The following is a 12,742-nucleotide window of genomic DNA, read 5'->3' as shown; positions in this document are numbered from 1 at the left end:
GCACACATTTGTCTGTGTAGCATAATTGTAAACATGCCTGTAAAATGATGTCTGTTTGTAACATAAAACCTTTTAAAACTAGGCATTCCCAAAAAAAAAAAAAACCTAGGCATCCTTAAAAAAAAATTTTGGATTTTTTCCCTTGTCTTTCTTTTCTCTATCCTACTTTCTATCTTCCATTACCTGTTATTCTATTTCTATATTTTTGGCAATGTGTGTGAAACTAAAAAAAAAATTAGAAACTACATTTTAACAGAAAAATCATAATTCTGTCACACAGAAATCATCACTGGGTTAATATTTTCATACATATTCATACAGGCTTTTTGTCCATATCTATGTGTATACTTTTAATAAAACCTGGGAAAAATATTATAAGTATTGCTTTCTAATCTACCATGTCATGTAATATCCTGAATTATTTTTTTAACGGCATTAAGTCTGCTTAACATCAAAATCAGAGGTATGAGAAGGATTTTAACATAGTTTCTCTTCTAGTCAAAGATACTGTGTTTTTTAGCTCAAACTGTATGCATTGTGGAGGAAAAAAAGTTTCAGAAATATGAAGTTGAGGGAACTCTGCCCAGTACTCTGTAATAACCTATATGGGAAAAGAATCTGAAAAATAATGGTTATATGTACATGTATACCTGAATCACTTTGCAGTACACCTGAAACTAACACAACATTGTAAATCAACTATATTCCAATATAAAATAAAAACTTAAAAAAAATATGAAGTTGACACTCCGGAGAGCTGGCTGAAACATACTTTAAAAATAGTTAGAACTAGGGCTTCCCTGGTGGCACAGTGGTTGAGAGTCCGCCTGCCGATGCAGGGGACACGAGTTCGTGCCCCAGTTCGGGAAGATCCCACATACCGCGGAGCGGCTGGGCCCGTGAGCCATGGCCGCTGAGCCTGCGCGTCCGGAGCCTGTGCCCCGCAACGGGAGAGGCCACAACAGAGAGAGGCCCGCGTACCGCAAAAAAAAAAGTTAGAACTAGAGGTTTCCATTTGGCAACTTGAAGTAGTTGGCAGGCAAGCCCTGGGTTTTTCTTCCGTCCGTCATCTTGTTTGGACAGTTAAAAGAGGGGGCTCCTTGGGTAGTTCCAGGAATTCTTTAATGACATAAGTGCAGTAAATTGCCCGTGGTAAAGTAACCTTAGTGAGCTACATTGAGGCAGTTAAACCTGATGCCAAGATGAAATCTTTGAATAATTTTTCTGGATTGAGGTGAGGGGGTGGGAGTCAATGATTTATTAGGAGACCATATTGGGTGTGTATTAATGTATTTTCAGAGAAGGTTATCAAAAAAGGGATCTGAGTGAGGATGTAGCGTGTTGAGGGACCATTTGGGGTTCCATAGCATGGCCTGGGCTGGGCTAAGTGCCTTTCTTAGGCAGTAGGTGTGAAGCATCCACTATTTACCTCCATCCTGGCACTCATCACCTTGGACTGAAATTACACTGTCTTATTTGTCTCTTCTACCAGACTGTAAACTCCTTGAAGACTGAGATGGGGAAGAAAAAGATAAATAATTAATCATAGCTGCCATTTTTAAAGACTTACTATGTCCAGGCATGTATGCTTTGCATATATTATTGTATATTAAGACTCAACAACTCTATGAGATACTATCTTATTTTCCAGATGATAACTGAAGCTCAAGAACTAGGGAAAGTAGCATAGTGTCACAAAATTATTTTGTGAAATAATCATAATGCTTTCAATTCATCTTTGAATTAAGCCAACATGGTAACTGTTGAGGAAATTTATGAATAAATAAATGAATGAATGGATAAAATAATAATTTAAGGATGTTAAAAATTTATTAATTAAGTAAAATATTATTTCAGAGGGACAATTTTTTTAAAAAGTATTTTTGTTTTTGTTCCTAGAGGTTATTTTAGCCTGTAAATACCCAAAGAAGACCATTTCCTCCAGATTGGAGTGGAAGAAACTGGGGCGCAGTGTCTCCTTTGTCTACTATCAACAGGCTCTTCAAGGTAAGATGCTGGGACTCGATAAGGTGAGAGCAAGAGAGCACCAAATACCCCAGGTCCTTTAATTAACCAATGAGGGCAGGACATGGCTGATGACTGAGAATGTGTTTCTCTAAGTGTGAGATGAAACCAATAGAGACTGAGACCCAAAACACAACAACCACAAAAACAGAGGACAGGGAACAGAAGAAGTTCACCTCCATGCACGAACTCCATGGAGGCCCTGGACCCCTCATTTCTCACCTCACTTCTAGAGGATGTAAGATGCAATTGTTCTTGGGGCCCAGTAGATTAAACTCTTGCGGGAAAGGAAGAAAAGATGGTGTGGGGTTGGGATGGAGGGTCACTGCTCAATTGTAGTAACTTTACCCTATTTCCATATCACCATTGAGAAAGCAAGGCCATCACTGAGAAGTTTAGGGAGTTAAGACTTAGGGGAAGGTAAATACAGCTACCCTTATCCAGTGCTTTCTTTTTTACATTTTTTATTGTTATACATTTCTTTATACTCCGTATCCTTCTTGTTGAATATATAGTGAGCTTTTAATTTAAAGTATTGGTAATGATAGATAAAATGCAATGGTGTCTGGGATTTAGTTCAAAATAATCCAGTGGTTAAAGGTGCAGATGTAGTAAGACAAGCGTAGCATTGATTAAAATTACAGTTGGGTGATGGTTTGTTGAGGTTCATTTTACTATACTCTCTAATTTTGTGCATGCTTGAAATTTTCCATTATAATTATTTAAAAAGTTGGAAATATAACTTAAGTATAATAAACAGGTTATTATTTTAAAATACGTTTTACTTTAATTTTAAAGAATTAAACAAGTGAGCAAATGTTTAAAGTTCATAGAAAATTTAAAATATCCCTGTGGTTCTTACCTGTTAAGATAGGATTACGGGCAGCAGAGTACTAATAGCACAGCTGTCTTTACTTGAATTTTCTGTAATGCTAATCTAACGTGATACAAAACACTATTTTAATTCCGCACAAATTACTATCAAAAACTAATCCAAAGAATGTTTTTAAAGAACCCCTCACCTTCTTTTTTGTGGCAGTATCATGCCAGCCACCACACATAAAGTTACTGTTCCAGCTAGTTAAACTAGGCTCTCCAGTATCTTTTGAAGATGTGAATCTATTTATTCTAGCGTACTAGAAAGGGGATGAGGCAGGAATGAGGGTTGAATTCTTTCAAATGAAATATGGGAATACGGAACTGAGTGTTCTTTTGTGAACAGTATGACGTTCTAAAAAAGAAATAGAAGTTTGAAAGAGCAGCACTCATATACAATCTTAAAATTTTTAAATTGAGTTTATTAATAGGAAAATAAATGCAGTGGTTACTGAATGAAGTGACTAGAGAAAGGTAGTATATAGAAAGTTATTATATCATTATTAACATCATTGTCCTCTTTTTCTAAAAGGAGATTTTAAAGATCGAGCTGAGATGATAGATTTCAGCATACGGATCAAAAATGTTACGAGAAATGATGCCGGGAAATATCGTTGTGAAGTTAGTGCCCCATCTGAACAAGGTCAAAACCTGGAAGAGGATACACTCACTCTAGAAGTATTAGGTGATGTGCTTGTATCTGTGTGATTACTGTTCCCACCCTCATCCCCATCATCCAACCCTGGAGCAATGAGGCAACTCAGGGCCCCAGCGAGTGAACTTTTAAAGGTGGACCACCAGCACCGCCGTTCCTGCAAAATCTTGGCTATTACTCCTTTTCACCTCGTTGGCTGCTTAAATGTTACTGTTACTAACTTATTATGACAAAATCTCTTTTCAATTAAGATTCAGGTAAACCTTAATGGTCCTCCACTGTACATAGAAGCATTTTCCCCAAGAGTTTATTTTTTAACATCTTTATTGGAGTATAATTGCTTTACAATGGTGTGTTAGTTTCTGCTTTATCAAGAGTTTATTTTTCAATCATTTTCAGCATAGGTAGTAATTCTCTTACCATATAAAATAGTCTCTGGGCTTCCCTGGTGATGCAGTGGTTGAGAGTCCGCCTGCTGATGCAGGGGAAACGGGTTCGTGCCCCGGTCCGGGAGGATCCCACATGCCACGGAGCAGCTGGGCCCGTGAGCCATGGCCGCTGAGCCTGCGCGTCCGGAGCCTGTGCTCCGCAACAGGAGGGGCCACAGCAGTGAGAGGCCCGCGTACTGCAAAAAAAAAAAAAAAAAAAAAGTCTCAAATGAGATGATAGAAAAGCAATAAAACAAAAAAAGTATTGGAATTAGCAGATGCAAGCTACTATATATATAGAATGAATAAACAACAAAGTCCTACTGTATAGCACAGGGAGCTATATTCAATATCCTGTGATAAAACCATAATGGAAAAGAATATGAAAACCAATATATATATATGTATAACTGAATCACTTTGCTGTACAGCAGAAATTAACACAACATTATAAATCAACTATACTTCAATAAAATAATTTTTTTTAAAATGTAGGCTGGGGAAGTATAGAAGTTATTTTGGTAAAGAAAGGAAATTAGCATTTATTATGCAGCTAGTATGCATTAGGCTCTTTCACGTGTGTAATTTACTTAATCTTCACTGACAACCTGATTTTTACAGATGAGGAGATAGATGCTAAGTGATTTTCCTAAGGCTGCAGAGCTAGTAAGTATCTGGGCCAGGATTTGGATCCAGATGGGGTTAACTTCAAAGCCAATATATTTAGTTACTCTAAGACTCACTGATAGATAGTAACTGCCCATGATGACAACTGGTGGAGGAAATGATCAGTTCTCCATAGATGTTACTATAAACTACTAAGCAAAGAGAATAAAACAACTCCTCTTCCTTTTTCTACATAGTCCAGGCTCTTTCTAAAATTCTAATGATGTACTTACTGTTATAGAAGAAATTTCATTCAGAAAACCTTGCAGGAGATTCAGCTGGTGTATTAGTCTTCTGCTACATACCAAATGATCACAAACTTAGCTTAAAACAACCACCCGTTTATTAGCTCACAGTTCTGTAGATCAGAAGCTCAGCACAATGTGGCTGGGTTCTCTGCCCAGGATATCACAAGGCTGAGATCGAGGAGTCAGCTGGGCTCAATTATTGACTGGAGGCTCTGGAAGCAAATCTGCCGTCAAGCTCATTTATTCTTGTTGGCAGATTTCAGTTCCTTACGGTTGTAGAACTGAGGTCCCCTTTCCATGCTGGCTATCAGCTGGAGGCCACGCTCAGTTCCCAGAGCCACCACATTCCTTGCCATGGGGCCTCTCTATCTACAACCCAACAAAAGCATGTTGAATCCTTCTTGTGTTTTGAATCTCTGAATTTCCCTTCTGTGACCAGCCAGAGAAAACTACTTTTAAAGAGGTCATGTGGGGACTTCCCTGGTGATCCAGTGGGTAAGACTCGACGCTTCCAATGCAGGGGACATGGGTTTGATCCCTGGTCGGGGAACTAGATTCCGCATGCATGCCCGCAACTAAGAAGTCTGCAGGCCACAACGAAGATCCTGCATGCCACAAGACCCGGTGCAGCCTAAATAAATAAATAAATAAAATATTTTAAAAAAAAAAAGAGGTCATGTCATTAGGGCAGACCCATCTAAATAATCTCCCCTACCTTAAAGACAAGAGATTTGGGACCTTAATTACATCTCTAAAATCCCTTCAGAGTAGTACCTACATTTGTGTTTGATTAAATAACTGAGAGAACGTGTACATACACCAGGGCCAGGGAATTTGGGGGACCGTGTTAGAACTCTGCCTACACAGACAATTCTGGGTTTTCCTGGATTTAAGTAAAGTCTGGTTTACTTTACAAATCTCTGGGACCAGAATAACCTTAATTCAGGTATTCTCTGTCTTGGCCTGAATGGGATTTTAGTTTGAGTACTGATCCTGAAAATATACTCAGGTTTGACTTTGTTTGAATATAGTTGATAATAATACATGAAAATCATTGATGAGGGGAGAAGTAGAGATTGTTTATCTAGAAAAGAATAGCTGTTGTAGTAGCCAATGTAGTGTTTGCAAGTGTAACAGGTAAGCCCTGAACTCTCAGTGAGTGGCTTACGTAATAGAAGTTTCTTTCTTATGTAAATAAAGTCTAAATAATTGGAGACAGAGATAGCAGTGGTGGAACTATATTGCCCTACTTAATGAAATCAGTAGGGATCCAAGCTAATGTAAGCATGACATCTTTGATACATAGCTTTCTGAGGTCACCATGGGTATTGACACCTCCTTGGTAGTGGGAGGGGTAGGGGGAGGGAATAGATGGAGAATCATACAGGAAGCTTTTATGGATCAGGCATGGGAATAGCATATATGACTTTTCCCCAGATTCCATTGGTCAGAACTCATGCATGTGGTCCCATCCGGCTACAAGGGGGCTGACAAATGTGGTCTAGCTGTGTGCCTGTGAGGAAAGGAAGTGGGTCTCTTGAACAAGTAGCCAGTCTCTGTCACAGGTGTCCAATAAATCCATCTTTAGCTGGCTGTTAAAATCCTCATTTAGCTTGTAAATAACCAATGCTATTTGACTTCCATCCTCCAGTGGCTCCGGCAGTTCCATCATGTGAAGTACCCAGTTCTGCACTGCGTGGAACTGTGGTGGAGTTGCGATGTCAAGACAAAGAAGGCAACCCGGCTCCTGAATACACGTGGTTTAAGGATGGCATCCGTTTGCTAGAGAATCCAAAACTTGGCTCCCCAAGTGCCAACAGCTCATACACAATGAATACGAAATCTGGAACTCTGGTAAGGTCATTTCAAGCATTGGCCTAATAACTGTCTTGCATTTGGAAAAAAAAAATATTAGAACTAAAATAATGGAGAGTAGAGGGCTGATACCATTGCTCGTTAAGTAGAGAGAGGAAAGGATAGCAGGAAAGATGGCGGCACTCATACAGAGAAGTGATGGAAAAGGCTGCCACAGGAGAGGAGAAGACAAAACAGAGAACTAGGGAGCTGGACACAAAAAGGTCTGCACCAGGGGCCTGACGCAGGCCAAGATGGAGTCCTGATGATGGATCAGGCCTGGAAAGGTACTAGGTGCAGTCTCGTATTTATAATACCAGGGAAATGCATGAAAACTCCCTTGGGAAGGGGACCCTCCTACACTGTTGGTGGGAATGTAAACTGATGCAGCCACTATGGAAAACAGTATGGAGGTTCCTTAGAAAACTAAAAATAGAACTACCATATGATCCTGCAGTCCCACTCCTGGGCATATATCCAGAGAAAACTAATTTGAAAAGATACATGCACCTCAGTGTTCATAGTAGCACTGTTTACAATAACCAAGACATAGAAGCAACCGAAATGTCCATTGACAGATGAAAGGATAAAAAAGATGTGCTGTATATATATATATATATATATATATATATATATATATATATACACACACATACATACATACACACATATATATACACACACACATATATATCGCATATATTTCATTCTTTTATATTTATATATAAAAGAATGAAATAATGCCATTTGCAGCAACATGGATGGACCTAGAGATCATCATAATAAGTGAAGTAAGTCAGACAGAGAAAGACAAATATCATATGACATCACTTATCTGTGGAATCTAAAATGTGATACAGGGCTTCCCTGGTGGCGCAGTGGGTAAGAATCCGTTTGCCAGTGCAAGAGACACGGGTTCGAGCCCTGGTCCAGGAAGATCCCACATGCTGCAGAGCAACTAAGCCCATGCACCGCAACTACTGAGCCTGTACTCTAGACCCCTCAAGCCACAACTACTGAAGCCCACGTGCCGCAACTACTGAAGCCTGCATGCCTAGAGCCAGTGCTCCACAGCAAGAGAAGCCACCACAATGAGAAGCCCGCGCACCACAACCGAAGAGTAGCCCCCGCTCGCCGCAACCAGAGAAAGCCTGCGCGTAGCAATGAAGACCCAACGCAGCCAAAAATTAATAAATAAATAAATATTTTTTAAAAAAGGTAAACAAGAAGGTCCTACTGTATAGTGCAGGGAACTATATTCAATATCTTGTAATCAACCATAAGGGAAAAGATTCTGAAAAAGAATAGAGATATACATGTATGTATAACAACAGCAGAAACAAACACAACATTGTAAATCAACTATACTTTAATAAAAAAAATTTTTCAAATAGAAAACTCTCTTGGGGATGCCCTGACCTCAGTACCAGCCGTGTGAGAATAGTGACTCTTGCCAACCTATGATAGGATGTCTGTGTCATTAAACTCTTCCATGACTAGCTCGTCAACAATTGACTTTGTGACTTGAGTATCTATTACTTTAGATCTAGTCCAGATTGTCTGATCAATTGAAAAGCCTTTCTAAGGAATCCTGTTGGAAATCTGTAAATAAGATCTTTAAAGTTAATGACATTTACAAATAAAAGTATTTTTACTGTTTTTGACTCTGACTTTTTAGGGTAGAGGTGGGGGTAAAAAAAAGACAATTAAATTTGAAGCTTTTTTTTTTTAATTCAAAGTAATATGTCAGTTTAAAAATGCTGCATTTCCAGCAAGGCAGAGTCACTATCACAACCATTATCAAAAGAATCTTAAAGGCATGGTAATAAAAATTTTAATAAATTTTTAGAGGAGGCATAATATTTCCTTTCATCCCTTCAATCTACAAGTGCATGATAACATTTAAAAACTAGATCCTCTGGTAAGTAATAAAGCATATTGATAAAGTGACTGAAAGATAAACATATCGGTGGATTGATGTGGCTACTCCCTAAGGAAGGGATGCTCTGGCCCTTTCAGCGTCAGCAGGCTCAGTCAGCAGGTCCAAGTGATTTTACACTGAGAAATTGGGTAGAAAACCTGCTGTCACACTTGGTTATATTTACTTTTCAAATTTGTGTTTTCTCAGAGCAGGTGATGAAAAGCCCCAAGCCAAGTCTGAAAAGATATAGATTCACTTTCCTCAGCTCAACCCTTGAAATATCTGTGATGTCAAAGGGGTGCACCAGGGCAGAACCAGCGTGGGTTATTTTCTGAAAAATGAGCAAAACAAAGACTCCAGTGTATGGAAGACAGCGGCTTCCTTTTAATCACCAGTTATAATATCCTGGAAGATCATTTTCGGTTTTAGTCTAACTTTTGTTTATACATAACCTTGGCTTTGAGTTCATGGTGAATATCTTTAAAGGAGTCTGGCTCTTGGGACTGACGATTCCATAAAGTGAGAATACACAAGGGACTGCTTTCTATTGCACCATGTTGAAGGATACAGAAAGAAGAGGTATATGGGTAGTGGGTAGGGAAAAGAGAGGAAAAGGCCTTAAATAGATCAAAACCCTGGCTGTTTTTAGGCACATATATTACATGAGGATACAAGACAATAAGGAAGTGCTCCTTAGAGGTTCATGGCCCCTCTTGGATGCAGTCAGCAGTGACCACTGTGGTACTGAGGGTGTGACAGGAGGATACTGAAAGAATGGGTCTGAGCACCCCTCTCACCCTCCTTAGGTCCTGGCAGGATTCTTGAAGGTGTCCAGAACACACTGAATTCCTTCCCTCCTACTAACTACCTAACCAACTTCTCTCCTTCTATCCATCTATCTACCCATTGTTTCTTTCCTCCTGTCTACCCGCCTGCCTCCCTTCCTTCTTTCTTTCCTTCCTTCCTTCCCTCTTTCCTTCCTTCCTTCCTGAAACTCTCCGAGGTGCTAAACTACTATGAAGCCTGTTACATCAAAGTCTTGCCTTTCAGTTGCTTTGGCACAGAGTAGACAGAACAAGGGTTGGTTGGACTTTATCTTTTCATAATTTCCACAAATTCTACAACTGATAGAAGTTGTAATCCTATAAATGACATCAAGACTTTCCTAGGCCCTATGCTACTTACTGGTAGTAACTCTGGCTCTTTAGAGGAAGTGTTCATTGTTTGCTGCTGCAGTGAACTCACTGTGACTTAGAAAACTGACTTTAAGGCCAAGGAGGCCTTTATTTATAAATGGTGTTTCCTAGGACTTAGAACTACCTACAATACTTAATACCACCATGTGCTGTAAACTTTTTAAAGTGCCCACTGTCTTCCTAACTGTACTACTTTTTCAGTATCACACACTAAAAAAGACACTTCCTGTATATATTTAAGTCTTTCTCTGTCAAATTAAACAGAGGCCTAGCTAATTACTCCTTGAAGACATGGCAGATTTCTGAATTCACTGTAAATATATAAAGTCCTAGGGACTTCCCTGTGGCACAGTGGTTGGGAATCTGCCTGCCAGTTCAGGGGTCACGGGTTTGATCCCTGGTCCGGGAAGATCCCACGTGCCGCAGAGCAATGAAGCCCGTGCATCACAACTAGTGAGCCTGCGCTCTAGAGCCCGCGAGCCACAGCTACTGAGCCCACTCGACTAGAGCCCATGCTCCGCAACAAGAGAAGCCACCGCAATGAGAAGCCTGCGCGCTGCAGAGAAGAGTAGCTCCCGCTTGCCTCAACTAGAGAAAGCCTGCGTGCAGTAACGAAGACCCACTGCAGCCAAAAATAAAATAAAATTTTTTTAAAAATTTATAAAGTCCTAAGTCACTGAAAAGGAAAGACCGACTTAATGATAAATTTAAGGAACACAGTTCTTTTGGGAGTCTACTGATAGATTTATTGCTTAAGTAAATATGTATTTTTTTCTTCTACAAATAGCAATTTAATACTGTTTCAAAACTGGACAGTGGAGAATATTCCTGTGAAGCCCGTAATTCTGTTGGACATCGCAGGTGTCCTGGGAAACGAATGCAAGTAGGTAAGCACGAAATATTGGGAGGAACAAATGGTTTAAAATTAGTATGTGCAAATATTTGGGGGTGGAAGGAGCAAGGAGTAAGTAAGATCTGAGTGATTTGAAGTATAAATGGAAGGGAATGTTTAAAATCAGTTTGACATAATATTACAAAAAGCAAAGATGCTGTTTTAATCCAGCTTCCAAGCAAGACAGGAATATTTAACATTGTATTTTATAGATTTTTGATTTTTTCCAATAATTAATTTTAAAATATGCTCATCTGAGCAATCCTCTTTGAAACAAAAGCTAAGAGTCCTGTAAGTTGCTCAGAGTCAAGAATTCAGAATGGGGGTTCGAATTCCAGCTCTGCCACTTATTAACTACGGGCTCTTCGGCAAGTTAATTAACCTCCGTGCCTCAGTCTCCCCAAAATTGAAGTTATAATACACTGTCCTCATAGAGTTGTTAGGAAGATTAAAATAATTAATATTCAAAAGTGTTAGAATGGCACTGGTGTATTTTGAGCACTATATAGGTACTTGCTATTTTAATTGTTGGTAATTTGTTTCAAACCCCTGAAATAGTATGTTTATACTTATTGCAGAGTAGACTGTCCAAAAAGACTTTTTTTTTTTTTGGCCATGCTGCGCGGCTTGCAGGATCTCAATTCCCCAACCAGGAGCTGAACCCGGGCCACAGTAGTGAAAGCGCCGAGTCCTAGGCCACCAGGGAACTCCCAAGACATGTTGAATATAGTTATGGATCTAGTTTGCTATAAAACATAGCTGCCATATATTATATTCACAAAATAAGTGTCTTAGAGTCGAGTAAAATTCAGGCTCAATTATCTTTTCAGATTACATGAGTTTCAGAGCAAACATTGTTTTTCATTTTACTTTTAACAATTTGGTTAAACTCGTTCTTGTATGAAAGCCGTGTTTTGAAAATGGTTGTGTAATAGAGAGGGATGAGCTGGAGATGGCACCCAAAGGATTAAAGGTCACTCTGGAGGGGGCTGCACCCTAGGTTTCAGGAGCTTGTCCTCAGCTTTGTGGGGTCAGAAATTCATTTTTTCAGCGCGTCTTGAGCTGTGCAGATACGTGGGCAGTAATTTATATTGTCTGTGTACAGTTAACTCTTAGCATGATATTTTAAAGAAAATATAATCTTATTAGACTTCAGGATATCTTAAAGTATAAGATATTCAATAGTATACTCTAATTTCCACAAGTAAGTTTGAATTTCAGGGTTTTTTAAAAAATTCGGGGACACATATTATCTACCCGACCCACTCAAGTGTTGACATTTAAAGTCAAACATAAGCATTTGCTTAAATTATCAGAAAATATCCCTCTCAATGCCGGAGTTATTAGAAAATTCACTATCACATTTTATTTTTTCTTTTAATGATCATGTTTAATTTCAGTGCCTAATTTACTTTTATCTTAAATAATATAGGTGAAGTCATGGTTTTGACATACTAGTTAAATTTTTCCTAGCATGCAGTGAATAAATACATAACAAACTTTAGATTTCTGTGTTTTGGTAGTAGTATCACTTTAATTTGAACATGATTTCCACATACCTATTCTTTCTGGTATAAGTTGACTTAAAAGTTAGAATTGCTTTGTTTAAAGCTCATCCATTGATCCTCGATGTTTTACATCCTTGGTTTGGAATTCAGATCTTTGGAAACACATAATTCATGAAGTCTCATTTCCAGTTTTCTTTGTGAAGTATCACCAACAACTTGTAACCAAAACCAGATCTGTTTACTGTTCTAAATAAATCCTTTCTGAGGTACAGAAAGAAAGTAAATCATGGGTTTGCTGATTATTCCCAGGCTGCTTTATTGTACAACTCCAGAAAATTCTGCTCACACTTAGCATTTGGTTCCTTTCCTTTTATTTTAGAATAATGATACCCTCCTTTTATTGTGGCTTTTTTATTAAGAAAGAAAAAAGTATTTTCATACGTGTTATTACATTTTCTCTTTAGTGAGGCATA

At 38.8% G+C, this 12,742-nt stretch overlaps 1 protein-coding gene across 2 annotated transcripts in view; it reads left to right on the top strand.

The window, feature by feature from the left end:
• JAM2 (junctional adhesion molecule 2) overlaps positions 1-12,742 on the top strand; it is a 72,448-nt gene that overhangs the window by 44,408 nt on the left and 15,298 nt on the right. Inside the window, exons 3-6 of one of the 2 annotated variants that reach the window (XM_022574226.2) lie at positions 1,900-2,007; positions 3,434-3,586; positions 6,550-6,752; positions 10,657-10,756. In XM_022574226.2, coding sequence (XP_022429934.1) covers positions 1,900-2,007; positions 3,434-3,586; positions 6,550-6,752; positions 10,657-10,756 — 564 coding nt within the window. The remainder of the gene's footprint in view (positions 1-1,899; positions 2,008-3,433; positions 3,587-6,549; positions 6,753-10,656; positions 10,757-12,742) is intronic. The other variant, XM_089910366.1, reaches the window with a different exon arrangement.

The sequence above is a fragment of the Delphinapterus leucas genome, chromosome 4, assembly GCF_059928025.1.
Source record: "Delphinapterus leucas isolate spDelLeu-1000000601 "Yukka" chromosome 4, BTC_Dleu_Yukka2, whole genome shotgun sequence".
Classification (NCBI taxonomy): Eukaryota; Metazoa; Chordata; class Mammalia; order Artiodactyla; family Monodontidae; genus Delphinapterus; species Delphinapterus leucas.
The sequence above is the reverse complement of the archived record's forward strand: the minus strand, read 5'-3'. Positions and strand labels throughout refer to the sequence as shown.